Below are 26,662 nucleotides of genomic sequence, written 5' to 3'. Positions count from 1 at the left end.
TGGGGTAAATCACCATCCAATCCAATACGATTGAAAAGGCCTCGGTAGACTAACACGACTCTGTAGCTTTCTTTCTTTCCCTCTCTACAACATCCGCTACATGTTCAATTCTGATCTCCAACTTCAATCTGTATAATTTGCATAGCAATGGCATCAACAACAAGCAACAAACACCCTCTGCTCCTCGCTGCAGCCGTCGCGCACGGCGTGCTCGCTCTAGGCCATACAGTACGCTGAAGCTTTACACCTCCCATGAGCATCCTTGCATTAACGATATGACAAGACAAAAGGTCTCGACCAATTCAAGCACCCGTCCTTGAACACGCTGCCCACAGCTTTGCGCGGTGCCGTACAAGCCGGGTGGTACGAAGGCTCTGTCTTCTTCGCCATCATGGGTAAGTCACAGTTCCGCAAATCAACGTCATCGTACCAGCTTCTAACAAAGCTTCAAATAGGAATCATGAACTACAAGGTGCCTACTCTCCCTTCTCAGGACCTGATACACAATCCGTGCTAACCAAGTATTCTAAAAGTGGTCAATGACGGGCATATACGACATATACGACAAATCCATTGCTACGCTCTTGATCAGCTTGCTCATCGGTGCCGGAGCAAGCTACTTCAAGAGCGGAGATAAGCCCTACTGCGACGACGCTGGCGGGTTGTTGCGATTATTCAAGGGCTGGGAGTTCGAAATGGTTCGTACTCGCGCCTAAGCTTAAGGTGTCGGTTTGTGTTCCCATGCTTAATGTGTGGGGTAGGGGTGGGATGTGGAAGTATAACTCTTCTGTGTCTCGGCTTTTGGGTGTGGGGAAAGATCATCGAGGGAATTGGTAAGAGACGGGTGTCGACGTAGGCCTTTTCATTCGAACCTGCATGCTAATTTCTCCGCGCCGCGCTGTAGTTTGACGAATTCAGTCTTGCTTCTTGTAGAAGTTCAGTCAGATTCATGTTCCTATTTGGATTACAGCTTGTCATGTATGATTCTTTTTCGGCGCATCGAAAATAACACTTCCGCTGTCAATCAGGCGTAAGCCCTTGCTGAAGCTCAGTCTTCCCAGTGAGCTAACTTCTCAATTGGATTTTGTTGATAATTCATTTTGTTAGATGGATGGAAGGAAGAAAAGTCGGCAAACCGCTCTATGTACAAGTTCTTCTCCCAAGGCTCTGATTTGGAAACATTTGAATCAAAAGTACAGAGACTAGGTGTTGGTCGGTTACCCTAAGGCTGAAGTAATAATCTAGGCATCTTGACATGTTTTTCTTGCCCTTGATACCTATTTCGTTCCGTCTTCTTCTGTACTAAGGATTGGTACTCAGTACTGGGGAGTTACCGAGGGTGTCTCCTTGGTATGCAGTTTCTTGTCAAGCGACTGACATTTGACGCAGTTCACGAGCACATCCGAAGAATAAAGGGTGAAATATTAGGATTGTGAGTAGATTCTTTCCATTACAAGCATTGCATCTAACCATAAACACACCCATTTCCCCTCTAAAAGCGACTAATATCCCTCCCAAAAACCCAATTGACCATCCAATAAACCGGTACCAAAATCTTATTCCGCCAACTCACTGTCCGTGTAATGTACGCCCCTCGCCAGATAATCCACGCCAGATAGCCCTGCAGTCTCCCTCCTCTACCCCCCTGGAATAGCGCATCCCAATTCCCAATGTACGCCAGCGTGCCCAGGTCTTTGTACGTGAAGCCGGACGCGTCGATAGAGTTGTTGTTGAGGCGTTTGGAAAGCCAGAAGCTTTTTGAGACGCGACTTGTGCGGTTGCCGGGTACGTGGTGATCATGATGCGCAGTCGCCGAGGGCGAAGACGTCGGGTGGATCGCTGAGTGGGGAAGAGGAGAAGTGTCTGGGGACGAGTTCGACGCGAGACGTCGTCGGTGATGATGGAGCCTGATTTGGGGTCTTTTGGAGTTTCCATTTAGTTGGAGGGGAGGATGGGGTGGTGGAGGAGGAGGAGGAGGGTGAATCTGATTCGAGCAGACGGAGGTTGGAGGGAGCTTCGCGAACGCCGTCGAGTGCGTGGGCGACGAAGGGGTTTTGCATTAGTCCTGTGCCTGGAGGTATGTTAGTATGTGTGTGAAGCTTGAAAGGGGATGGTAACTTACTCCATACGCACATGCCCACGCCGATTGCACCTTCTTCTTTGATCTTGAGCGTGAAGAGACGGTAGTCGTCTACATTGTCGGAAGCACTTCGTTCTACTGGTGCTCCTGTACTCAATTCCTCAACATGATGGCTCGTCTTGATATCGATGCCCTCACGCTTGAATTTCTGCATGGCGTATCCTGCCAGTTTCTCGTCGAACATGGGTAAGACCTTCTCTGCAACGTCGTAGACTGTGATTTTGTGGTACTTAATCAGCTCGGGGTAGATTTTTGCCATGTCTTCGTTGATCAGATCATGCAATTCGGCACTGAACTCAATTCCTGTCGGTCCGCCACCGACAACTGCGAAGTGGAGTAGTTGTCGTCTCATCTCCTCGCTTGTTGTAGGTAGTGCCGCGCCTTCAAAGCAAGCCAGAAGTCTGTTCCGAATCTTTCGCGCGTCCCCAACGTCTTTGAGAAAGTATGCGTGTTCTCGTACACCAGGAGTATTGAACGTCTGACTATAGCACCCCACAGTGACCACCAACTTATCATAAGTCAGATCAAACATCCTCCCCTTAGCCACCTCCTTCTTCTTCTCAGCCTCTCTCTGCTCTTTCGTTTCACCCGCATGACGATCTGTCGTCAACGCCATGCCCTGCGTAGGATCATCCACGGCCTCCTCAATCGTAATGCTCTTATTCTTGAAGTCCACATCATCAGCCCATCCCTGGAAGAAATCCACTTTGGTGCGCCGACTTCGCACTGGCTCTAGAGCAGTGCGGAACTCGAGTGTGCCCACTGCAGTGCTGGCAAGGAGCGGGGTGAAGGCAAAGTAAGACCTTGGAGATACAACTACAGCTTGGAATTTAGATGGGTCGAGAGTTCGCGCGACTGTGAAGCCGGCCCAGCCTGATCCCAGGATCACGACGCGCTCGCGATCTGTGGATGTGGTTAGCAATTGGATTGCAATGATGCGAAATTCGAAGCAATTGGCTTAGCCAGCTGAGCCAATATAACACTTACTATCTCTGCCATCATTCAATTGCTCAATCGTAATACACCTCTTCTGTTGCGGTCCAACCGCGCTTCGTCGAGATGCTGAAAGCGCATGTGATCGCACCAACTCCCTTACACCAGTCGGCAATCGCCTAGACGACAACATGCTTTAAAAAACTGTTTCTTCAATTGCAATTTACCTCATTCAATTGTGGTATTCAAGCACTGGGAGGCATCTTCAATGTTTTTCTCCTCTGTTTACGCCATGCCGGGTAACTGCGGGATGTTCAACATGACGTATGGTCGCGCGGAAACTTTGGCCCGCGCGCCGACTGTGCGCCATGGATACCTCGAAGCCAGTCATGATCGGGAGTTTGCGCCGACTTGCAGGTGGAGTTCCACTGAGTTGCACATGGGAAGGAGGGCGAGCCGAATGCCTCGGTTTTTTTTTGATACTGTGTTGGCTGCGAACTTTGGCACCCTTTGGAGTCTAGCAGTCCTGGTGAACATGATCGTAAGAGCAAGTCAAGAACAGGGCTTGACACATGCTCAATCTGATGCAATTTTGTACACACCGTGATGCTGTTCAAAAGTTTCAAAGTTTCAAAGTGCAAATTTCCAAGCCGAAGACCACAAAACACATGGGTATCCCACTCCACCAAAACGCCAAACACCAATTCCCCCCATATATTTCAACCCTTCTTCTCTCCCCCAAGATACCCAACAACATCCCCCGCCCTCTCCAACCGCGCCCTCGTCTCCGGCAGCCCCTTATTCAACCTGCCCAAACCCTCCACCGCCCTCTCCCAATTCCTCCTAACCTCCTCCTCCCTCTCCAATGCATCCACACCCGCAATATCCATATCCCCCTCCTCCACCACCTGCTTCGCCACAACCTCATTCTCCCGCTCAAACTGCTGCTGAAAAGCCTTGGCCGCCGCCTCCCCCGTCGTCCTCCTATGCGCACTAATCTTGCCCACCAGCGCATCCCGCCTCGCAATCGTGCTCCCCACCTTGCCCCGTAGTTTCTCATCAAATGGCTCAAACTCTTCCCTCTCAACCCCTTCCATAGTCGCTTCGACAGTCCCTTCGCCGTCAATCGCGCCCTCGACGTCCATGCCGTTGATGCTGATGTTGCCCTTCATGCCCGCGAGCACCTGGGCGACAAAGGCGTCGACGAGGTCTTCGACTTGGCGGCGCAGTTCGTCGGGTTCGGAGGAGTCGGAGACGGGAGGGAGGTGCAGGTCGAGTTTTTGGCGGGCGGCGGTGCGGATTTGGGAGGTGAGGAAGGTGAGATCTGAGGGGGATTGGAGCTCGATTTTGCGGTGTTGGGTGTCCATTGTTTTGGTGGAGGATGTGGTTTGGGGCCGCGGGGGCCGCTGCGCAGGATCTGGGGCGTTTGTGATAACTTGGACGTTATCGGAGGGACCAAGCGGGCTGATTCTGAGGGATTCGAGTGTCGGGAATGCTATGAAGTCGTGATGCCGTCGCCGTTGTTTGGGGTGTTGACTTGTTTTGGTCCCATTTGCGCGGAAACACTAGTCGCGACAACGCGCTTATCGATAAGGCATCACCGCGTCTATGCCGAGGCGCGGGGAAGCCAGATAGTGAACCGCCAGTCAACTTGCTATGAGAGTCATGTACGTTTGATTGTGATGGTAGCTACGTGTGTATCCGAGTGCAACCAGAATTGCGTATGCAACAGCCTATCAACGCCATCCCAGCGCCCATACCCGTTGCCAAACCCATATTGTACAATCGACCCAGTAACTCCAGAAGCAAAGCATATCCCCCAAACACCAATGTACCAGTCTCTTAACCCATGTAAATCATAGCCGAAGCCCCTGCCAATGTAAACCCATTCCTTATTCAGGGAACATCTTTCCAATCTCCTCGTCCGTAACAATGATATCCGTAACCGGATCCCTCCTTGTCTCGAGATCGTTATCGAAGTGGTAATCGGCGTAGCTAGGCAGGAATATTTCTACGCAACAAAACGCGTCAGCATCCCATTTCTATTGTCGCATATGTAAGGAGGTGTAGTATGTGTGTACCTTGGTTCCAATCGAAGCCCTGCCCGGACTTGACACACGAGATGAGCCGCGGCCGCTCTTCTTCGCCGACGTTGATGACGGTGTGTTCGACTTGCGAGAATGATGCAGCTGTGTATTCCATTAGATCCTCCATCCCCAAGCAGCCGAGGGGTTAGGTGGACTCACACATCAAGCTCTCCCTCCTCCGCCCACTCGCATTCGGAATCGAGGACGGCGCAGAGGACGGCGAGCCTGAGCTGAAGCTGCCGTACTTCTGGAAGCTGTCTCCGGATGATCCGCCCGCATTGCCCGCTCCATGGACTTTGGATTTCCGCCTAGGGATCGCAATCGCATTACTCGACGTTGCAGGCGGGTGTGAAGAAGACATGGTTGATCCGACCGACGCTTTCCAACGTTCAGATATTCAAAAACAACAAGCCCAAGAGTTAAGACAATTTGAAGTAAGAGAAGAGATTGTTCGAGGCAAAGAAGAGAAGCAAGTTGATCATGGAAGAGTCACAGCGTTGTCCCCGATGTCGTAGCCTTACCCCGACACTATCCCCGTCAATGAGGCGGTGGTGCAGCCAATCAACGCGCCGTCTGCCTAGCCTAGCGGGGTATGTTCCGTGTGACAGGCACCGTGCATGAGGTGCGTATCAGGACGATGCGATGATGTCGGTCGCCAACTAGCGCTATCTCGCTATTGCGTCTTATCTTGCAGCTTGCGTGATGTTCCGATTGTTGCCGTTTGTTTCACAGCTGCCAATAGACGTGTTCCTGTGTGTTTGCAGCGACTCGGGTGACGTAGCTGGTAGACCAGGATGGCAGAGACAAAGGGCGATGGAGAACTACATTTCCTTGTCCGTCGAAGGCATGGGAGACCAGGACACGGCAAGTTCCGAGCTTCAATCACCAGGCAGTGACAAGTGTGCCTTCGCAGTGGAAAAAGAGCAGTCTGAGCTCATCCATTAATTGCCATACCCGGTCTCGTCCCGTGGCATTCCGTTCCAGCACGTACCGAATAGTTCAAAATCACATATCGTACATCTGGATATCGCTCAAACAAATAGTAACAATGCCGGTCCTGCCGTTTCCACCCACATAAAGCAACAGGACGCGCAAAGGACAAGAAAATCAACGCCGGTTCGATCAAGGTCCCCAGACCCATGTTTCCATCGTAGTCCATCCCTCGAAAGTTTGTGTACAATATGCGTGATTAGAGCGAGGGTTTAGAAAATTGATAGTAATAACAAGGAAATCACGCGATGGAGCAAACTCCTCAGAGAGTCTGTGAAACGTCTCGTTCACCTCAAATCCACACCAAGGGTATCCCAGAACAATAAGGTAGTAGATAAGATCCGACAAAGTTTACTCCATACTCCGCCACAGATAGGAATGGAACCGTGTCATCGAAATAGAGAATAGCGTTTTCACCGTCCGGAAAAGCGTAAAGCTGCGGCGAGGACATAGCAAAAGTCGGGGGTATCATAGCTTTCAGGTGGCGCATCGCGATATGGAAGTAGACGGCCCTACCATCCCTTCTTTCGTGCGAAGCGCTTGTTCAACAGCACCAGGACTTTTGAGACGTTGAATTGAACGTACTCAAGGTCTAGGTCTTCCTGATTGTCCTTTTGCATCTCGAGCAGGTCGTCTAGCTTGAGGTCGAGCTCCAGTAGTCCTCGGTTGCGGCCTTTGTAGTGGAGCGAGATGACAAAGGTGCCGGGAAGTGGGCTTGTGAAGTTGAAGTAGATATTGGCTCTTCGGTTCTCGGGGACGTTGCTCTTCTGGATGACGCCCTCCTTTTCTAGTTGCTGGTGTGTGAACTTGTATGGTCCCAAAACTTGGTGCTTTTGTTGCTTTCGTGTTTTGCCTTCAGACTGGCTGCGGACGTTGTGAAGATATGACTTGTATGTCTCGAGCTGACCAACAAGGTACAGATTGTGGTCGCGAATCGTCCGGAAGACCTCCTCGAGCTTTCGAGTCTCTTCGATGACCTTGTCTTTCATTGATCCGAGATGCACCAGCTCCTGCTCGACTTCGTCTCTGAGCAGTGAGAACTGGTCTTCCTTGTCGATGACACCCAGATCTTGAAGCTGGCTGAGCAGCTCCATACTCCGGATGCCCTTCTTCACCATGACAGAGTCGTTCTTGGTTGTAGCCGCTGCCTCTGCGATCCTATCCAGTCGCAGCGGTCTCCGGGTGATGGAGCTGTTTGGTGGCAGAGAGCGGAGTATCATGACAAAAGTCGATTTTGCCTCCATGAAGAAGATCTCTTCTTGTGTGATGTCGAGTGCCGCTGTAAAGTCGTCCAGAGGTGTCTCCCACTTGCTAAACAAAGGCAGATTGATAGCCCTGTTCTCCTTTCGCGGGAGCTGAGCAGGCGCAGGGCCAAGCTCCTGCAGGATCACACTAAGATGCGAGCTATCATCCTTTGCCTGCATGTGATTAGTATACGCTGCAGGTTGCGTGCCCGCTTTGCCTACCAGTTCAGCTTGATGCCTCTCTAGTAATGAGTGCGTTGCATAAACTTCGTTGAGCGTGATTGACAGCTCCAAATCCTTCCTTGGACAACGCCACGTAATTGTCCAACTCCAAACTCTCGTAGAAGTCCTGGACTTCGCAGAGATCAAGGAGGAACTTGTTGATTCGGTCCTTGTTCTGGTGGACGAAGGGTTGGAGTTTAGCCATATACGGCTCCTTTGCGTATGATGGCTTGTTCGCCAAATTCTGCAACATCTTGGCAATGTATGTCAGGACACGCTTGGGATTCTCGGCGGGTGTCGCGTCAATGAGCATATATGACCGCGGTGTAACAATGGCAGGATTGATAAAACGGAGGAAGAAGAAGCCACCGATGAGCGTGCATATTGTCTGATCTTGGGCGTCGGGGTACTTGCGTCTCGACAGACTGCGAATCTGTTTGCAAATCCATCGGATACCGTATGGTGTCTCCTCGAGCCCTTTAATGATGGTAGTGAGGAAGTTGTTGGCAATCTCCATCAACATGGTTACGCGTGGTGCGATGATCTGCTGCACTCTCTCATTCTCGGTGGCCTGCTCTGCAGTGACGGCCCTGGGTAGGTTGGCTGGCAGCTTGCCCTGGTCTTCGAGCTCTATGATCATCTTCTCATAGACCTTAAGAGGGTTGATCTCGAGGTCTAGGTCCTTGAGCTCGATTAGTGAGTTGATCCTATCTTGTAGCACGACCTTGAGGTAGCTCTGGCCGGGTCCTCGTCGAGTGTATGTGGTCATCATGCGAGAGACCGGGGTGTTAGCGCGTAGAAGCGAACTATAGTCCCGGGGTGTTGTCGAAATTGGTAGGTGAGTACAGACTGTTTCGGGGAGATTAGCATTTATTCTTCCGAAATTCGATGGGGATCATACCTGAAACATGGTCAGCAGCAGATGCTCCTCACGACTCTCGTATTGGTTTCCGTAGATGGTGAACATGACGGTCTGGAGCAGCGCATCGATCTCGGCCATGGAGACCAGGCGGCAGAGATGCGCAATGTGGCGCGGCTCTGATTGTAGGAGGAACAGCAGGTTGCCGTATTTTTGCGTCTTGTCGTCGTTGGGGAAGAAACCTTCCTGGAGCTCCATGCCTTCTTCGAGGTGGCTTGCAACTTCGTTTTGCTGCATGTGGTCAGTGGTGCCATGTCAGCGGAATTGGCATTGGCGTACCTCCTCCAGTGCCATGCGATTCTGGATGAGCAGGGCGATGCGCGAGTCGAGATAGCGCACGTCCTTCTCGAGCACGAAGTTCTTCTTCGACTGCGACGAGATCTTGGACTTGAGTTCGCGGAGGATCTTCTGGGCTGCGAACAATTAGCTGGTGAGCTCGCATGCTATCCGCACTGAAAACGTACCTCTGGCCAGGTCGTCTTCAATCTCCAGCTCCTTGTCCTTTGCCGACATGGACAGGTACAGCGCGGTCACGGAGTAGCGCTTCGACTGGCGCACGGAGCGCGAGCCATCGTGTGAGGACATTGTGTTCTGGCGCGAGACGGGTATGAAGGACGACGAAGACGATGTCGACGCCCGCGACGGGGCATGCAGCATCGAGACGGCCATGTTGGAGGGATCTGGGACGGCGGGCTGGCGTGTCGAGTGGCCAAGGGAGCCTCTTGGTGTCTGAGGTGCTGTTGCAGGAGCCCTAGCGGAAAGGCGACAAAGAAGTCGCTGCTCAGGTACCGGCTGTGGCTTGTGTCTGGTTGGGCTACGCACCCGCGGCTTTATCTAGCGATCAACGGGCGGTTCGCAGCAATTCTTTGTGCGCGCTGCCGGGGACTGGGAAACGGCGTGGCGGGTTGCAGGGGGAGGTTCGTCCAGCGAGAGTGAATAGGGCGGTCGTTTGTGTGCGTCGAGGGCGAGGCAGCTGAGAAATTACTTTTGGGGTGGAGGTGCGATCGGCGCGGCGCTGTCTGAGTGGTGGGCGGGCGGGCGGTGGGCGGTGCGGGGGCGCGCCAGCGTCAATGGGGTGAGTCCTGAGTGTGTCAAGCCTCAGGCGGGCGGTGGTGAGAGGGTGAGGAGGGACGGCGAGGGCAAGAGGGCAGGCGCAGGAGGCCCGGCGGGTAGCAGCGATGCAGTGTGTATGTAGGGCAACAGCGAAGGCCGTTTCAGTTTCAGGGAGCGCATCGGCTGCGTCTAGCAGGAGTAATTAAGTGGGCCGGGGCCTGCAGAAACAGCACCGCGAGGTTAGACGGGACACGGGGTGTGGAGAAGCAGCAGCACTTGCATGCACTGATGGATTGCACTTGGGCGGTAGCTGCAGCAGTGTATCAAGACTCTAATCGCCAGCCCGGCCCAGGGTGCTGAGGCCCTCCCGCCTGCTGCATCGTCTGTGTTGCGCAACCCCGAGCTTTGGACGCCCGCAGTACGAGGCCCGCCGCGCAGGGTTCCTGCTGAAACCCACGGTCAGGTGTGCTGCTAAATGCCAAAGTCGCCCCTTATCCCGACCACCACCGCCCAAAGCAGGCAAGCCCCAGGTCCAGTCAAGCCGCTGCTTAGCCAGGAACCAGACGTCGCCAGAGACACGCCCATTCTTGCAGCCTGCACCTCACCACCACCAGCACCGCCTGCGAGCGCGTGTGGGCCCGCTGCTGCCGCGTTATCGCCCTGGAATGCACTCGCAGCATGCAGGCCGCCCCATCCGATTTCACGACGCTCTCAACACGCGTCTTGTTTGGTGTAGACCACGGTGCCATGGCCGTCGTGCGGAGAGCTGCCCTAGCGCCGCCGTCAGGATAGTTACACGGCACTAGCGCCAGTCTGCGTTCTGCAGTTCCTCAGCACTGCACTGCTTTGGGCCAGTGCTGCCCGTCGACCTGTTTACATGGCATCTGCTGGGGTGGACGAGAATGCTTGGAAATGCAAATCGATGCGCGGCCTCGTCGTCGGCTTGCTGTCTATCCTGACATCATCTACTGCCTATCTTACTATATTGCGATGCGCCTCCGATATGCTTGACGGAACCCAATACTCCTTCGGTCCGATCACCATCTCTATCCAAAGCCTGTGGCTGAGGGCACGCACTTGTGCAAACATGGCCATCTCAAAGTGACCGGCTCAAATCCTACTCGAAACGCGTGCGCCACATTAACGTGAACAGCGGCGCGTCTTCCTCAGGACAGACAGTGACTCCGTACATCGCTTGCACTTCGACACAGAGCATCAGGCCACCTACTCTTTGCGATCCTTCTTGCACAGCGTCAGCCTCGCAACCGCCCGGTGAACGCTCCGTCCGCGCCCTCGCCATGGGTCAAAACCCCGCCCAAATGCAGCCAAGCCTGACGCCAGCGTGAACTGGGCGGCCCATCATCTCTAACCGCACCACACCCTCAATTATCCCGCAACACCCCATCCACAAAGTTCCCGGCCCATAGACTAAAGTGAAGACAAAGAAACAAAGTTGCGCACAATTTCACCGACTCCGCATTCTTGCTCGTGATTTTCGAGCGGGCCAGGCGCATGTTCATGTGCCTGATTCCACAATAAGCACTTTGTACCTGTCTGTGCGCCATAAACGACGGCGATCATGCCGCCCAAACCCTCCGCGTCCAACCGTGGAATGTGCGCACACGGAAAAGTCCATGCTTGTCAGCGCACGAGTCCCGCAAGAAGCGCCATAGCCCCGAAATAGCTGCATGCATTAGCTTCGTCGTCGTGAACCTCAGGAACAGGTCAAGAGCACGGGATGCGCGGGATGTCCGGATAAACTCGAGAAGAAGAAGGACTGCTACTGCGGTTCCAACGCGTCTGACGTTTTGGCGGCCACTCCGAAACTCTCACCATCAGCTCAGCTGACAGTTGACAGCATCTTGCACGTGTACCAGCCACTCCGCAAACACATTGTCCAGCTGTAGCGAACAGTGTCCTCGATCGCAGCTTCTTCACGTCGCCATTGGGCAGCAAGATGCGGAGAATTAAAATGCACTTACACAGCGGCCGCAATGGACCATTCCTGAATGGTCATATAGCTCATCAACTCAGGTGTCGACGTGACCTGTCGGAGCCCCGCGGCGCCGATAAGAGTGATAACAACAAGTCGACCAAGTAAGCTCGGAACTATTGCAAAAGCCAAGATGGGGAGCACGAGGACCAGGGGCAGCCAGACTATAGGAGGCTGCTGCTGACCGCCATGCATGGGTCCGACAGATGGTCGGCGTGAGATTGCCAGAAGATCATTCTTGCGGTCAAGAAACCTAGTCTCCGCATTGTCAACGGGCGTCCGCTTCTCTATCCATGCGCGGTACGCTTGAATATCTTCGACGCTCGCGGGGTCGAGGTCCTTGGAAAGACCATTGAACGTCGTCAAAGCTTGGTCTGTACCCTAGTCAGTCTTCGCTTGCGTGATCGGTGTGCATGTGGCGTTTGGTGTCCACCATGTGGCATAACTGCTTTTATACGCAGGGTTACCGGCATAGCACTTACTGTATTGCCCCAGCTTTTGGAAGATGCGGCCAAGTAGCTCTGTCCGCTTGTAATGCAAGTCGCTCCCGTACCGAGCGTCTCCTCGCCGTGATGCTGGGAAGGCATGTCCAGTCTCGTTCCTTGGAGATATCTGGTTGATGCTCTCGTCCAAGTATCGAAGTTCCTCTTCCATTTCACAGACTTCGTCTTGCAGGTGAAGCAGTACGCGGTGGTTCAAGTGTTCGAATTTGCGGTATATCGGTACGACGTTTCCGCCCTTGCGGAGAAATTTACTGGTCTTCTTGGGCGTCTCGCTTAGCTTATTCGCGAGTAGTTCGTAGCCCACAGCCGTGGTCCTGGTTATATCGGACGCCGGTACATGTGCTTGGTACTGTGGTGGCTGTCCAGGATGCTGTTGGAACGGGCGGAGGATGCTGCTGAACTTGCAAACCAGGCACTCCCATTGGTGGTTGCACGGTCAGCGGTAGAGCATGACTAGCTGTTGGGGACTCGAGCATCGATTGTGTGGGATATCCGATAGGTAGTGGAGGCGGAAATTGTGGCCACTCTGCTTGATAGCCTGCCGTAGGCTCAAACGCGGCTGGACTTGCGCCAGAGTACGCATTGGGTGAATACAGAGGCATAGACGGTTGGGGCTGAGGAGAAGGACCACCTGCAAATTGGAAGTCTTTCTTGGGCTGTGGGCTCTGCAAGATATGGTTGGCAAGTTCTTGCTCCTGTTGCTGGAGACGTTTTGCGCGCGTATCACTGTGTCCAGATGATGGAGATGGTGCCGTCGGTGGTGGAATTCTTCGCAGCGCGGATTTCGGCGCGTGACCATGGTCATGGTGTTGAGGTGGCTCGTGATCAGCCTCACCCTCGTCACTTTCGTCTTCACTAGCTTCCTCAGACCCTTCAGACTCTTCATCTTCACGACCGCCGTGACCATGCACGAAACTGCTCGCATACAATGGTCTTTTTGGTGTGCGATTTGAGCGGGGCTGATGTCTTCTACCAGGTTCTGACATGCGCGTCGAGGCTGGTGAGGTGGTTGGAGTGTCTTTCACGAATTGCGAGCTTCCTGTATGAGAGGACTGTGTGCCTTCGTGATCCGAATCTCCCTCGGACGAAGCCGAAGAAGCGGCAGACGATGCGGACTGATCGTTCTCTTCGTCTGAGTACTCCTCAACGGTAGGAACTTGCTGCATGTACTGGAATACATTAGGCTGGGGCGGGAATCGGCCTCTGCGGTCGTAAGCTCTATGGGGCCGTTCAGATGCTTCTGATATGTATGTTTCTGGTCCAGATTCACTGTCCTCGTCGTCGCTCCGATCGTCTTGGGATCTTTGCGTGACTGTTGTACTGCTGCTGTTTGAGACGCTTGATTCTGGGTGAATGTCCGTCGCCACCGAGACCACAGAGGGGTTAGACATTGTCAGAGGACTATTACTATGCTGCGGCGTTCGATGTCTGTGATGAGATTGTGAAGAGTCCGAAGCATGGCTTCCACCCTTCCGCCGCCGGCCTCGTCCTTGGGTTCAACTGAAGAGCTGACGGGTTGAACTCGCTTCGTTCCTGAGACGTCTGCTCTTCTTGCCTTCCTCTATCTGTTCGAGCCTGGATACGTTGCCGGAGCTACCTCCCTCGTGATAATACTGGCCGTTCGGTGAACGAGGACTGGCATCAGCATGTAACGAGTCACGCCTCAGAACCTTCTTCAATGTATTTCGAGTGGATTTGCTCGCGGTAGAACTTGCTCTACTACTGTCCCTATATGGTGGAGAGGCTGCGTGCGGGGGATTGCTGACGTCGGAGCTAGTACGGGACGGTCGAGGTCGTGTGCGGGAAGGGCCACCAGCATGAGCCCCCGAGCTGTAACTCAAGTTCTCATAGCGGTATCTGGGGTCTTCTGGAGAAAGGCTGCGATGCCGTGACGTCGGCTGACGGCCGTCAAAAGCGCTCCCGCGGTCAGTCTACGGGCAGTGCAGATATGTCAGCCCGAGAAAGCACGACCAGGTAGCACGGAATAGCCGGAATGGGTTGCTTTTTCTACGCACCATGCTACGTCGCTATCGCAGGGCTTCGCTATATGATTAGCCAGCGGGAGCGGCGCTTGCTCAATGAATCTGATATTGGCGATGAAGGGCCGGTGCGGGGACAGCAGTCGCCACAGACGGCAATGGAATATCGACAGTGGTGCAGTGTTCGATCGCGTGCATGCTTGGACTGATCACTGGAGACTACGTTGTGCTACAACAGAGGCTGAGAAGGGCAAAGCATGCAAGGCGGTGACGAATGTCGTGCCTCCCGCAAGCCCAGGCATGGGGTCGCAGAACATGGCAACGTGAGATTCGAAGAGGAGAAGAAAAGGAAGCATGCCGGAACGAGAGAAGCGAGATGTGCAAGGGACGCCCAGCATGCGGTCACCGCCTCGTGTTCGCAAGAATGTGGTTCACTCGAATTTAGGTGGAGCGCCTCGGATGCGGGAGTGTTGGTTGTGGCCCAATCATCGCAGCTGAAGCCCGTTCCAAGCGACTTCCTTGCAGATCCCGAGCGGCGTTCGACAACTCTTCTCCACGTTGCAGCGACCTCATCTGCTGCAAAGTGATTTCAGGTCACTAAGCATGCCAATGACGCACCTGCGTTGCCCGTATGAGCACATTCCAACTGACGAAGTACCCAATTGCCACGGCACTCGGTGCACCCACAAAATTGTAGCAGCCCAGGATCCATGCTCATGCAAAGCCACGCTGGCGTGCTGGGGTCAGCAAGGGAACCATGGACTCCTCATTGGGCGGCAACAATCTCAAGAACTTTGTGTCACAGCTCTTGAGGAGTCCACCATCTGCAACATGGTGTTTCAATTTGCCATGTGCAAGTGCTCGATTTGAAGTCAATTGCGCCACGAGTATAGGTGCTGCGCGCCTACACGTCTCTAGGTTCTCGACGCATTGAACTACAACGGCACTTGAAAGGTTGAATGCAACCTTGAACAAATCTCTTTGAATCTAAATGAATTCAACAAAACACTCTCTAGCCTAGAAGCTTTCCACGCAACTCACTTTCCATTACGACCCGCTCATCACTCCGTCCATCCAGCCACTTCCACTCCCTATCTTTATCGCTCATGCTTCTCTGCCTCTCCAAAGCCGCGTTGTTCCCTTGTCCCCAGCCCATGTACTCCTCAATCCAAGTCACCGGTATGAGCAGATATGCCCCTACGACACAGAAGAACGTCGCCCACGCATGCCACAGATAAATCAACAAATGCCCTCCCGGCAAGATGAACCGTATCCATTGATCAACCTGGTACAGATCGTTCTGGCTGTGGATGTAGTATTTGTTGTCGCCTTTGTCATGTCGCAGTTTCAGCACGGTGGTCAATTCTACAGGCGCGTAGTAGAATGGCACCAGCCATATCCTGAAGATTTGAAAGATTTGCACGTAGAGGGTGAGGTTCGCTTCGTCGAATGCAACGGATTGCACGCTAACGTCGATCCGGGGTGACATGATCTTGTACCATCTGTATATGGCGGCTATGAGCCATCGCGAGTTGTCGTGGCTGCCTGTGCGGCAGAATGGGTGCGTGAAGCTGGCGGTCGGGGTAAAGTAGGTTTCGATCGTCTCGTATTGGATCGATGGAGGCGATTGAGTAAGGAGGTGAATTATGCCGGGAATCTCTTTCACTAGTTGGAGAGTTAGATGCCATTGGAGAACTGTGAGGGGAGATGTTTACCTGGATTCTCCATTATGAAGATAGAATGTTGTTCGTATAACAGTCCGACTGAGAATGTGAAGAATTGTCCGACGCGTCCGAAGTTTCGAACATGGGTGGTTTCAAACATGTGAATGTGGTCTGACGTCATGTTCACGTCTCGCGCTACAGCCCTCGAGCCCTCGTGTTGCATTGCATCATCGCCACGGTTTTCACAAGAGCACTGTTTTTTGTTCAATGTGATTTCATTTTAACTGTCTTCTGCTCAAGACTCCGGTCATTGTAGGTGCCGGCAATTATTCTAATGCGGGAACGGGCTCCGTTATATTCTACTGCGACTTCCATTTGCTGAAACTCTACCTCGCCGATGTGCTCAGCTTGTTCACGCTTGGGGACTCTTCCGTAGCAACACCCTTTGCCAGCTCGATGAATCCGCCCGATCTGAGTCTTCTCCGAATGTAGCATACTGAGCAGTGCTGACCTTGACACGAGATGATGCCGATACGGGAGTCCTCTGGACCACCCATCGTTGCTTGCCATCACCAAGGGTCACCAATCCAAGCCTTCAGAGCTGGTGAGTAGTGCTTCTTGACAACAGCGCGGTCTGTCTCAATGGTCGCCTTGCCGGAGATGGACGCCCACTCGCCAGAGTTGTTGATGAAACCAATGTTGACGGAAGAGTCTTCCTTGAGATCGTCGGTCTTGCCAGACTCGGTGTTGGTGTGGAAAAGGATATCGAGGCCGTTTGCTTCCTGTTTATTCTTAGCCTCAGAGTCTACTAAGAGCAATGCAAACTTACCTTGGCGGCTACAGCCATAGCTCTTGAAGCCAACAGATCACTGTCTGCGACGTGTGTGGTCAAGAGGCAGAACTTGGTCTTGTCGACGAAGCTGAGGAGGTCCTCAACCTTCTCCTTCAAGGAAGGCTCCTCCTTGTTCTTCTGTGTGTAGGGGTCGGCATTCTTGGAGCCGGTGTCGGTGTTGCTGAATCCAGAAGACATGTTGTGTTTGTGGATGCGGGTTATAGCGTGTTGTTTGGGTGACTGGACGGCAGCTGTCAGCACGCAATTGGCGAAGACTTTACTATTACAAGATCTTTGTGACGTTCTAAGTAGAGATGACCCAGAGCGAAGAGAAATACGGGCGTACATTTCTTGAAGTGTTTGAGTGGTGTAGTGGGGTAGTGGTTGACGAAGGGCTGCATGTTGTGAGACTAAGTAGTCTGTACAAATCCATAGTGACGTCAGTTCGTCTAACAAACAGAAAGAGCAATTCAGCCCCACATGGTATCTGTGGGGTAACCGTAAACTGGCCTGACAGAGCACGCGGATCGGGCAAGACACAAACCGGATCTGCTTTTGCGAGGCCTGGGCTTGCGTCGTCTCATTATGGTACCATACTCCGTCATTCGCTGACGAAGTACGCCATGCACCTCGGATCATCTACCAGGGCTTCACGAGCAGACAATGTCAGAGCATAATAAGAAACTGAAGAGATGCGTATTACCATTCTTTGTGTCATAAGTTTCTATAATATAAGAGAACCCCACATAACACATCATGAACTAAGCAATGCCACGCTATGACTCCTGAACATCACCTAAGACGTAAAAATCTCAGGATATGAATGAATCATCAAGGACCCAAACCTAGATAGTCAACATAAATGGCCCAACTTTTGGTGTGATCCCTCCCCTCTTGCAACACACTCGCGGCACTCTAAGCCTCAGCAGCATCCGCGTTGTCCTCGAGCGAAGCCTTCTTGAGGTCCTCTGCAGCATCTGCAGCGGCATCCTTCTCCTGCTCGAGCTCAGCTTCCGCTGAGGCGTTTCCGTTGACAGCCTGGTTCTTCTGGGCAGGCTTGCGGGCAGTGTCCGTGGTGCCATTCGCGCCCTCGTCCTCCTCAGCCTCAAGACGCTCGATCTCCTTCTGTGCTTTTGCGATGTTCTAGATATATGTTAGATGTTGTACGTCAGAACAGGGTCGTCTTGACATACCTCTTTGGTCTTGCGGTCCTGGTCGCCTTTCCAGAATGCAAGCTTCTCCTTGAGCTTCTCGACAGTGGCGGGAACGTCGGCCTGGCTTGCGGGTGCGTCCAGGCCAACCTTGGCAAGTTCCTCAATGACGCCCATGTTGAGGTTAAACTTGCTCTCGGCGGGTGCGGCTTTCTTGCCCTTCTTGCCCTTCTTACCACCAGAGCCCATGAAGTAGCTCTCTTCTTCGGTTTCCTTCTTCACAATCCGTGTGCCCTTGAAACCCGAGTCGTCGACGGTACGTTGACTTGATGCGGCAAACTTGCTGGCCGCAGCGGTCTCCTTGGGTGGCAGTGCCGATGGGTCAAAATGACGAATTAGGCCCTCGGTCGCAAAGATCTCGTCCTGGTATGCTGGCGCGCTCGCCTCTTCTAGACGCTTGCTGGCAACCTCTTTGCGCTTGCCAGCAACATATTGAAGCTGCTCTTGGCGGCGCTTCTCGTTGCGGACCTTGCGTGCCTGGAAATCGTACTCCTGGAAAGCACGCTTCTGTTGGTAGTAGGCGTCCTTGAGCTCCTTTCGTGCCTGGTACTTGGCCTGTTGTTCGGCACGCGCCTTGTCCGTCTCCTCACGAAGAGCCTTGAGGTTCTTGAAAGCCTCATCTTGCTCGGCCTTCAACCCGTCCAGCTCTGTCTGGAGCGCGGTGTATTTCTCGCTAAGAGCCTTCTGCTCGGGGTCGTCGAGCAGCTTCTTCTGTTCGGCGATCTTGGCTTTGATCGCGTCGATATCCTTCTGTTGCCCATCAAAGCCGGAGAATTGCTTGCGCGCTTTGTTCAGGTTGGAAATATCGGATAGGGCCTTCTTCTCGTCGACGAGCTTCATCATGCCGCCATCGACCTGCTTCTGAAGACGTGCGATTTCCTGGTCGACTTCCTCGACCGACTTGAAGTTGACCTTGCCCTTGCTAGTTTTGAGCTCGTTGAGTCGTGACTTGAGCTGTTCGTCATATTTCTTGATCTGTTCGTGGACGGCGCTGCGGGAGGATTTGTTGCCCTGCTGGGCCTGGCGGATGGCGTTCAACTCGGTCTTGAGCTCCTGCTGGCGCTTTCCGTTCGGCGAGTCCTTGTTGTTGGGGCGGGCGAGGTCGAGCTTGGCTTTGCAAGCGTTCTGTGCAGTCAGTATGGCGGCACAAAATTCGCATGCGATGCAGCTTCCCGTCGGCTCGATGCATGAGACCGAGCCCACGTTGTCGCATAAAAGAGCGCCCAAAGCAAAAGATGGCTTACCAGCTTTTCTTGAGCCGCAGCGTGCTCCTTCTCGGCCTTGGCGAGATCCTCCTTGTACTTGTCCTCGTCAGGCTTCTCGGGCTTGACGATTTGCTGCTTGCCCTGGGTGGCTTCCGCAGCGGGTGGGGTTGCAACGTCAGCCATTGCGAAGTCAGTCAATTTGATTTCAGGTTGACTAGGCGAGTTGCGCAATCGGTGATGTGGGGAAAGGCTAAGGAGTCCGATGAGAAGGAGAGGGCGGAACTTGGCTGCGGAGGACAACTATTTCGAAATCGAGGGTTCTGTCGCTTGGGGAAATTCGAGGCTCCTACCGCGGAATCGCAACTTTACCCGAGCTCGCGCTAGCGCCATAGCTACCATGTCTTTCACCTGCGTCGGGTCCTCGTCCTTACCCTGACTCGACATGATGGCAGAACAATCACGGGGCAAGATTCCCATCTTGCTCCTCAAGACAAAGTCGGCGCCAAGAGACACATACGAGGAGCTCTTTAGGAACCTAGACGACCATCGGTACACACCTGTCTTCGTTCCCGTCCTGGAACATCGCTTCAGGCGAGATGCACTGGACGAAGTGCGGAAGCATGTTACTGGTCGCGGCTTCGTACCGAAAGCGAAAGGTGGCCTTGCGACATATGGGGCCCTAATTTTCACTTCCCAGCGCGCTGTGGAAGCCTTCGCTGACATTGTCGAGGAGCTTCGAAAAGCTGGAAATCATGTCGACGATCTCCTCCCGGACAGTCTCCCATTGTATGTCGTGGGACCGGCAACTGCGCGTGGATTGAGGTCGTTAGATTTGAAATGCCCAATCCTCGGCGACGAGACTGGCAATGGAGAAGCTCTGGCGACATATATGCTCGAGCACTACAATAATCTGTACCCTGGTGCTGGAAAGCCGTCGCTGTTATTTCTCGTCGGTGATAAGAGGCGGGACATCATTCCCAAGACGCTGCAGGCAGAAGAGCTCGGTGATGAGAGAAGATGCAGAGTGGATGAACTGGTTATATACGAGACGGGTGAGATGCAGTCCTTCAAAGAAGAATTCTCCACGCTGTGGCGCAAGAACGCGGACGCTGGCTGCGAACGGCAGTGGGTCGTAGTGTTCTCCCCAACCGGATGCAAGGCGATGCTGGAAAGTTTAGACCTCCTCGACAAACAGACAGGGCGTGCGAAGTCTTCTGCTCGAAACGGCCTCAACATTGCGACAATTGGCCCAACGACTCGCGACTATCTTCAACACGAGTTTGGCTTTCAGCCAGACGTCTGCGCAGAGAGGCCAAGTCCAGAAGGCATAGCGGACGGTATACGCGTCTTTATGGACCGTAAAGGAAACGAAGAAGCTTGAATTGGGCAATCGCTTTGGCTCAATTGGAAATCGTTTGCTGATGGGAGGCTGAACAGCACGACTCTGTAGTTGTGGCTTGCTCGATGGGCAAGCAAACTTACCATTTCAACGTTATACCAAATACAGTTGTGACCGCACTACCATGCCCGAGGCCGTGCGACGTAATAGCGTCCTCGCACGCGTTGCAATCGTCATGATACGCGTTCACGTGACTAGGCGTTGAAGTGACATCATGGACGGCGCGTTACACGACTTCGCGCTGGCGCATTGAACAAACAAGTGCTCTCGCCCGCATCTTCTTCCATCCCATCTCATATCAATCCTCCCTCATCATCTACATTTGACTTCTTTTAACTGTCCACTACTCACATCGCGATACCAAAAAATGGCAGGAACACGCTCTTCGCCGCGCAACGCTGGATCGAGCCCAGCGAAGAATGATGATGCAGTTGCTGGATCGAAGAGAAAGCCTGAGGCTGAGCCGTCGCCAAATCGGGGTCGCAAAGCCTCCAAAAAGCAAGCCACGCTTGAGGAAACAGGTATCACGAACGAAGATAGTGAGATGAAGGATGCCACCAACGGTGGTGACGCGAAGGAGAGTGAAGCAGAGACGAAAGACGACGCTCCCAAGGCCCAGGAAGACGAAGAAAACACGAGTGACGAGAAAGATGTGTCTGATGGCACTGCAAAGGTAGAAACAACGAAGGATGACGTGAAGGCAGAGGCCAACGATGATGCGGCCAAACCAGACGCGGCCAACGGAGAGGGTGCCGTTGAACAGTCCTCGCAGCGCGAGAAGGAAGTACCCTCCAACATCCTAGAGAAAGGTCTCATCTACTTCTTCACCCGTAACCGCGTCGGCATCGACGATGCGGAGAGCGTGGGTGACCTACAGCGGACTTTCTTCGTGCTGAGGCCGCTTCCAACCGGAGCCAAGCTGGGCGAGGGTGCCATTCCAGACCTCAAGAACAACCGTCTGTTCGCCTTACCCAAGAAAACATTTCCCAAGTCGCACACCGATCGGTTCATGGCGTTTGTGGAGAAGGCCAACACCACGATCCAAGACCTGAAGGACAACTTCTGTAAGTGATCACACATGAAACGGGTCGTCGTGGCGCAATACTGACTTCTTTACAGTCAAAGGCAGTGAGTACGAGACTAAGACGCAAGGCACACGACAGGTGGATCCAGTCACTCCTGTCGCCGAAGGCGTGTACGCCATAACTCGGACCGAAGATAGAACTACCCATCTGGTCTACTCCACTACTATTCCATCTGATCTCGGTGAAGTCCAAGAGGATCTGGGAATCAAGGATCAGGGAAGCTTCATCATCAGCGTCAAAAACCCAGAGCGCAGTGGTCCAGCATCTGCTCAATTGGCACAGAAGCCCGACTTCTCCAAAGAGTGAGTGAATTTAGTGTTCGACAGTTGTCTAAGACTGACAATGATCAGAATCATCGAAGAGTTTCGCGGTCTAGCATGGTCCGAGGTCAAACCCAAGTATATCGACCACGAATACTGTCAGATTCTGCTTATCGGAGAGCAACTTGATAGTGGCGTCGAGCCCACCACAAAGGATAAGAAGCACGACAAGGAGACGCCGCAAGAGGAGCTTGAGAAGCTTGAGCACGAGGATGAACTTCGTGTTGAACACCTGCATGGTAAGTCGTACTCAATTTCTGCTATTGAAATATACTAATTAGACTGTAGGCGACGACTCCATCTTCGACGACCTCAAGATCTCCAAGAAGGACTATCCCAAGGTCCCGACCACCTGGTAGAGGGCGATACTTCATCCACACTTGATTGAGGAGATTCACGATATCCGTCGTACGTAACATAGTGTATCATAGTGTGGGACTGGCATTATCGGGGCTCAAAGTTACATATGTGAAAATGAATATGTATCTTCATCTTGGGGGGGGGAGGTGGGTCCAGGCTGGACTATTCAGGAATGCGTAAGCAACACACGATCGTGCGATCCTCGTCAGCATAAATGTAATGGAAATATTCAGTCGCAAGTACCTGCATGTATTGAAAACGTCTCAGATGGCGTGGTACATTCACGCTTCATCTTCACGTGGAAAATGTTCCTCTTTCACTTCTCACCAAAAGTCTGAATGTACCTCACCAACCCGCTACACAAGACATCTTAGATGAGCTAGAATCGACTCACTCTCATGATGGCTGCCATGCGTGAAGTGAATAGTGAGAGGTAAATGAGTGAAGCTAGTCGCTCCTTCCTAGCCTGCTGCCTCGCCCGACCTCTCCCTTAAACTTGCTCCTTCTCTTCTGATCCACCAATCGATACCGCACGCAAATATGGCACCCAACGCTCTCCTAGAGCACGAGCCCATCACCTGGCCCATCCGGTCCTTCGTAGTCGACCATGACTTCACGTCTCCCAGCAACGCCTACCTACTCCTCGACCGCGCCAACGCAGATTTCGGCCTCTTCTTCCACATCGCAGCTGGAGTCGGTACGATGGCGCAGCTCCCCGATGATGAGCCCGTGTACTTCGAAGTCTCGCGGTGTCGTGCAGCATGCTCCCGACCCGGTCTGAGCTGCAGGAAGGTCTGCGTCCTGATGCAGCACACGCAGATCGATCTGGAGTTCTCTACTGCAGATCATGCGAGCAACTTCATGCAGAGTTTGGGACGGCTGGCGACCAAGGTTAGGAATATGGAGTTTGAGGTGTTTGAGGCGCCGTCGCTGAGTGCGCTCAATCGGTTGGACTATAGCATCGAGAAGATGTGTAATATGTCTAAGAGGTGCCAGGCGTCGATGAGAGCTGGCGATGCTGATACGTTTGACTGGGCGAAGTAAGTTAGAGTCCTGTTGCATTGAGAAGTTTACTGATACTTGTAGGGTGTACAAGTCTGGCAAGTGTTTCGACTTCACTGTCATCGCAGGAGGCAGGTCTTTTCCTGTCCATCGCGTGTTGTGAGTCTCATTGCTACTCAACCGAATGTCCATGCTAACGACAACCAGACTATGTTCACGATCCCAATACTTCAATGCTGTTTGCGATGGATCGTTCTCAGTAAGCGCCTCCCTCAGGTGACCAAAGTACAAAGCTAACGTTTCAAAGGAGACGGAACAGAAATCGATTTCGCTGCCGGAGTCTGATGGTACGGTTTCGGTCATGCTCCAAGAGCTATATGGCGTGTATAATTCCACGACTGGGTCCATATTCACGAGCTTCGCCTTGCAACGCGAGATCGAAAAGGAAGCAATTATAAGCAATCTCCTTGATGTTTTCATTGCATCCGACAAGGCATGTTACATATGGTCCTTAGATGACTTGAACTAACCTTTCTAAAGTACAATCTCGAATCAATCAAGAACAAAATAGCCCACGCTATCATCGATCGGATGCCATTCATCCATGATGTCGTCACCATTGTAGATGTGGCAGCTTGCATCTACGACGAGTCCTGTCCTGAGATCGATTGCGGCCTGCGCAAAGCGATCATCGTGCAGATCCATGCTCGACTATCGACCATCATGGATGACGAAGCGGCCTGGCAGGCTTACTCGGGCAACAAGGCTGTGTTGAAGGCTCTTCATGAGTACCAATGTGCAGCGATTGAAGAGACCGCGCTGCAGAGTCCACCAGCTTCCCCAACTACGCCCGGGAAGCACTATAAGCAGGTTCGTCCCAGCGGTGGTTGATGCAGCGATGAACAGCACAGACTCGATAAACTGTTGGATCCATGGATGATCGTGGGATGATGTCAGGATGTCTTCGGAGATCAGTCTTCTGTAGCTTGGGAGCACGTTGGATTTTGACTGATACATGTGGAGATGATCGGAAGTTTCTGCCACAACATGAGAGATGAAGTCGGAATACCTTCAAAACATCTGGTTGACAGAATTGGTTCCTACAAATATGTTTACTTTGGAAATGAAGTGCAGCGTGACATGCAATTTGGTTCAGATTATTCGATACTTGCATGTCCGAGCACGTGCGTTCGCGTCGCGTTTGCCGGACCGACCCAAATCTCAGCACGTCACTTGTCAACCCCACCAGCATGTGAACAACGGTTCGTCGCGTCGTCTTCGAATCAATGGCCCCCGATGCGGGCTCTCTGAATGGCACAACCGCGTCGCCCGCATTGAAGACGCCGCAAAAGCCATCTGTGACGCCAAATGTGCTCGAGGTCGTCTTCGGATCACTCCTCATAAAGCCATGGTACCCGTCTTTCTACCCCGAGCAGGTCGTGGGCAGGAAGGTAGAGCGTCTCTACGTGTGTCAGTGGTGCTTCAAGTATAGCAAGGAGTTTCTAGCTTTCTTGGGACATTTGGTATGATTCATCCCGTACTCTGCAGAGCGCATCAGTTAACAGGGCGCAGAAAGCATGTCCACACCGTAATACACCTCCACCCGGGGTCAACGTGTACACCAAAGACAACTACTCGCTCTACGAGATCGACGGCGAGAAGAACAAGATGTACACGCAAAACCTGTGTCTGTTCGCGAAGCTATTCCTTGACACCAAGTCCGTCTTCTACGACGTGACGACTTTCCTGTATTACATGCTCGTCGCACATAACCCAACACCAAGTATACCAAACACTGGCTTGGGTGAGGACGGAGTAGGCCAAGAAGGCCAGGTAGTGGGCTTCTTTAGCAAAGAAAAGATGAGCTGGGACAGCAACAATCTGGCATGCATCTTGGTATTTCCGCCGTGGCAGAAACAAGGCTTAGCGCAGATACTCATGGGAGCGAGTTATGAGATGAGCAGGCGAGAGGGACGCCTAGGTGGGCCTGAGAAGCGTAGGCATTCTCTTTCCCGGTGCCGTTGCTATGCTAATGTTTGCAGCTCTATCTGATCTTGGCCACCTCGCCTACGAGCACTACTGGTCCGCGACGCTCGCTCGCGCCATCCTCTCTTGCCCATCCAAGAAGACTATCACAGTGCTCGATCTACGGGAAAAGACGTACATCGTCCCTGATGACATAATAGCCACGTTACAAGCCATGGACGTGCTGGAGCACAGGAAGAAAAGCGGCGCGGAAGCAGTCATCAACAAAGCGAAAGTCAGAGCTTGGGCAGAGAGTCACAGAGTCAACTTGAAGAGCTTGCCAGTGGACCCGGAGGCTTTTGTGCTGAGGGAGAGCAGTAGGAGCGTGAGCGAGGAATAGCTCGTTCGGGGATAGGCGTTTGGTGTATGATACCCCGGCATAGCCATTTACACCCAAATCAGCATCTTCAGATGATCAACAAGCATCGTGGTAAACATTGCAACCACAACGTTGCGCTCGCAGACACCCTAGACCATGAACCCACGCGTCGATCTTTGCTTCTAAATTTGGCACACGGCCAACAGCGCCAACGCAGACCTTCCGGACCGAGCGAAGCTTGCTCTAAATTGCGTGTCGAATCGAATTTGTCCTGTGGAAACAATGTAATAGCGCACAATCGATGCCTCCGCTGTTTGCAGGAATTTCTCGCGTGCCGAGGGCCCGCAATGTCCAATATTGCTTCGTATCCGGCATGGTCCGCTTTCTTGTGGTACCTGGCCAAATAAGCATCGCGAATTTCATGCCCGGCGCGACTGCATCACCAAGTTCCGTTGGCTCTCATGCATTCTGGCCCTCCAAGATTTTGAACTTTTCACTTCCAAGAGTTTAATCGATAAGTTACACGCCGCGACAAGACGTGCTATCGATAGACCTGCAGTGCCCAGTTTGTGTAGTGCCGCATGGCAAGGGAAAGCATGCGGCATTTCTGACAAGGGCAAGGCGCCTATTTGTTATGCCAATGAGAGACGGCTTCAGAGACGATGTGGCAGAATTGTTGGCAGTCGCTGTTCTAGCATTCAAGCTTGGAGTCGTGGCGCAAGAACGGGACGACAGCTCACAACTACGGGCCTCAGTCCACATCCGCGCTTTCGCGTTTTCCCATCCATCACGATGGTCGCATAAGCCCCCTGGCGCTAACGCTCTCCAACGGCGCGGATCCCTACTTTATGCGTCATTAGCGTAGAGCGCGGCAGCGACCGAGCTAGAAACCAGCTTGCCGAATGCCAGAGTATAGCGAATCATAAATACGATCTTGAAAGGGCCGTTTAGCTCCACATCATGTTGAAGACGGATCGCAAACTTTCAAGGTTGTGCTGTACATATAGCAAAGTTTCCAAGGTCTCGTGCGCATCCTGGGCGTGTGATCGGAAGGTCAAGCGGCAAAGAAGAGGAAAAAATCACGGAACAAATGACATGCCCGTACCCATGAGACTTAACATCCATGATTAAGGATTCGCAGTGGTGTGTGTGGCCGGAAATTTCCCTCGACTGGCTT

The 26,662-nt window shown here is 52.9% G+C and overlaps 13 protein-coding genes across 13 annotated transcripts; 4 read left to right on the top strand and 9 right to left on the bottom strand.

Moving 5' to 3' along the window:
* The first annotated feature begins 108 nt into the window (after positions 1 to 108).
* Positions 109 to 961, top strand: SNOG_03106 (hypothetical protein). The gene is made up of 4 exons (XM_001793638.1): positions 109 to 228; positions 284 to 399; positions 523 to 698; positions 762 to 961. The coding sequence occupies exons 1-3, from the start codon at positions 148 to 150 to the stop codon at positions 635 to 637; spliced, it is 312 nt and encodes a 103-aa protein (XP_001793690.1). The 5' UTR covers positions 109 to 147; the 3' UTR covers positions 638 to 698; positions 762 to 961.
* Positions 962 to 1,796: 835 nt separating this feature from the next.
* Positions 1,797 to 3,139, bottom strand: SNOG_03105 (hypothetical protein; the record flags this gene model as incomplete). The annotated part of the gene is made up of 3 exons (XM_001793637.1): positions 1,797 to 2,065; positions 2,123 to 3,035; positions 3,128 to 3,139. The coding sequence occupies 3 exons, from the start codon at positions 3,137 to 3,139 to the stop codon at positions 1,797 to 1,799; spliced, it is 1,194 nt and encodes a 397-aa protein (XP_001793689.1).
* Positions 3,140 to 3,792: 653 nt separating this feature from the next.
* On the bottom strand, positions 3,793 to 4,440 carry SNOG_03104 (hypothetical protein; the record flags this gene model as incomplete). The annotated part of the gene is made up of 1 exon (XM_001793636.1): positions 3,793 to 4,440. The coding sequence occupies one exon, from the start codon at positions 4,438 to 4,440 to the stop codon at positions 3,793 to 3,795; it is 648 nt and encodes a 215-aa protein (XP_001793688.1).
* A 525-nt stretch (positions 4,441 to 4,965) lies between these two features.
* SNOG_03103 (hypothetical protein) lies at positions 4,966 to 5,521 on the bottom strand (the record flags this gene model as incomplete). Its single annotated transcript, XM_001793635.1, has 3 exons — positions 4,966 to 5,068; positions 5,193 to 5,262; positions 5,320 to 5,521. 3 exons carry the CDS (start codon positions 5,519 to 5,521, stop codon positions 4,966 to 4,968), a joined length of 375 nt encoding a protein of 124 aa, XP_001793687.1.
* Positions 5,522 to 6,662: 1,141 nt separating this feature from the next.
* SNOG_03102 (hypothetical protein) lies at positions 6,663 to 9,204 on the bottom strand (the record flags this gene model as incomplete). Its single annotated transcript, XM_001793634.1, has 5 exons — positions 6,663 to 7,529; positions 7,681 to 8,352; positions 8,518 to 8,766; positions 8,815 to 8,948; positions 9,000 to 9,204. The coding sequence occupies 5 exons, from the start codon at positions 9,202 to 9,204 to the stop codon at positions 6,663 to 6,665; spliced, it is 2,127 nt and encodes a 708-aa protein (XP_001793686.1).
* A 2,362-nt stretch (positions 9,205 to 11,566) lies between these two features.
* Positions 11,567 to 13,250, bottom strand: SNOG_03100 (hypothetical protein; the record flags this gene model as incomplete). The annotated part of the gene is made up of 4 exons (XM_001793633.1): positions 11,567 to 11,955; positions 12,064 to 12,426; positions 12,920 to 12,999; positions 13,069 to 13,250. 4 exons carry the CDS (start codon positions 13,248 to 13,250, stop codon positions 11,567 to 11,569), a joined length of 1,014 nt encoding a protein of 337 aa, XP_001793685.1.
* Positions 13,251 to 13,285: 35 nt separating this feature from the next.
* On the bottom strand, positions 13,286 to 14,102 carry SNOG_03099 (hypothetical protein; the record flags this gene model as incomplete). Its single annotated transcript, XM_001793632.1, has 2 exons — positions 13,286 to 14,015; positions 14,100 to 14,102. 2 exons carry the CDS (start codon positions 14,100 to 14,102, stop codon positions 13,581 to 13,583), a joined length of 438 nt encoding a protein of 145 aa, XP_001793684.1. The 3' UTR covers positions 13,286 to 13,580.
* A 910-nt stretch (positions 14,103 to 15,012) lies between these two features.
* SNOG_03098 (hypothetical protein) lies at positions 15,013 to 15,950 on the bottom strand (the record flags this gene model as incomplete). The annotated part of the gene is made up of 2 exons (XM_001793631.1): positions 15,013 to 15,728; positions 15,779 to 15,950. 2 exons carry the CDS (start codon positions 15,948 to 15,950, stop codon positions 15,076 to 15,078), a joined length of 825 nt encoding a protein of 274 aa, XP_001793683.1. The 3' UTR covers positions 15,013 to 15,075.
* A 33-nt stretch (positions 15,951 to 15,983) lies between these two features.
* Positions 15,984 to 16,960, bottom strand: SNOG_03097 (hypothetical protein; the record flags this gene model as incomplete). The annotated part of the gene is made up of 3 exons (XM_001793630.1): positions 15,984 to 16,509; positions 16,557 to 16,834; positions 16,906 to 16,960. The coding sequence occupies 3 exons, from the start codon at positions 16,958 to 16,960 to the stop codon at positions 16,297 to 16,299; spliced, it is 546 nt and encodes a 181-aa protein (XP_001793682.1). The 3' UTR covers positions 15,984 to 16,296.
* A 514-nt stretch (positions 16,961 to 17,474) lies between these two features.
* Positions 17,475 to 19,158, bottom strand: SNOG_03096 (hypothetical protein; the record flags this gene model as incomplete). Its single annotated transcript, XM_001793629.1, has 3 exons — positions 17,475 to 17,702; positions 17,753 to 18,895; positions 19,015 to 19,158. The coding sequence occupies 3 exons, from the start codon at positions 19,156 to 19,158 to the stop codon at positions 17,475 to 17,477; spliced, it is 1,515 nt and encodes a 504-aa protein (XP_001793681.1).
* A 262-nt stretch (positions 19,159 to 19,420) lies between these two features.
* Positions 19,421 to 22,138, top strand: SNOG_03095 (hypothetical protein; the record flags this gene model as incomplete). Its single annotated transcript, XM_001793628.1, has 5 exons — positions 19,421 to 20,312; positions 20,749 to 21,438; positions 21,494 to 21,761; positions 21,810 to 22,018; positions 22,068 to 22,138. 5 exons carry the CDS (start codon positions 19,421 to 19,423, stop codon positions 22,136 to 22,138), a joined length of 2,130 nt encoding a protein of 709 aa, XP_001793680.1.
* Positions 22,139 to 22,679: 541 nt separating this feature from the next.
* On the top strand, positions 22,680 to 23,183 carry SNOG_03093 (hypothetical protein; the record flags this gene model as incomplete). Its single annotated transcript, XM_001793627.1, has 1 exon — positions 22,680 to 23,183. One exon carries the CDS (start codon positions 22,680 to 22,682, stop codon positions 23,181 to 23,183), a length of 504 nt encoding a protein of 167 aa, XP_001793679.1.
* Positions 23,184 to 24,427: 1,244 nt separating this feature from the next.
* On the top strand, positions 24,428 to 25,506 carry SNOG_03092 (hypothetical protein; the record flags this gene model as incomplete). The annotated part of the gene is made up of 4 exons (XM_001793626.1): positions 24,428 to 24,592; positions 24,648 to 24,664; positions 24,707 to 25,137; positions 25,184 to 25,506. 4 exons carry the CDS (start codon positions 24,428 to 24,430, stop codon positions 25,504 to 25,506), a joined length of 936 nt encoding a protein of 311 aa, XP_001793678.1.
* Between the last annotated feature and the right edge of the window lie 1,156 nt (positions 25,507 to 26,662).

Source organism: Parastagonospora nodorum (genome assembly GCF_000146915.1).
Source record: "Parastagonospora nodorum SN15 chromosome Unknown scaffold_4, whole genome shotgun sequence".
NCBI classification, from domain to species: Eukaryota; Fungi; Ascomycota; class Dothideomycetes; order Pleosporales; family Phaeosphaeriaceae; genus Parastagonospora; species Parastagonospora nodorum.
Note: the sequence above shows the minus strand (reverse complement) of the source record. Positions and strands in the feature narration are given on the sequence as shown.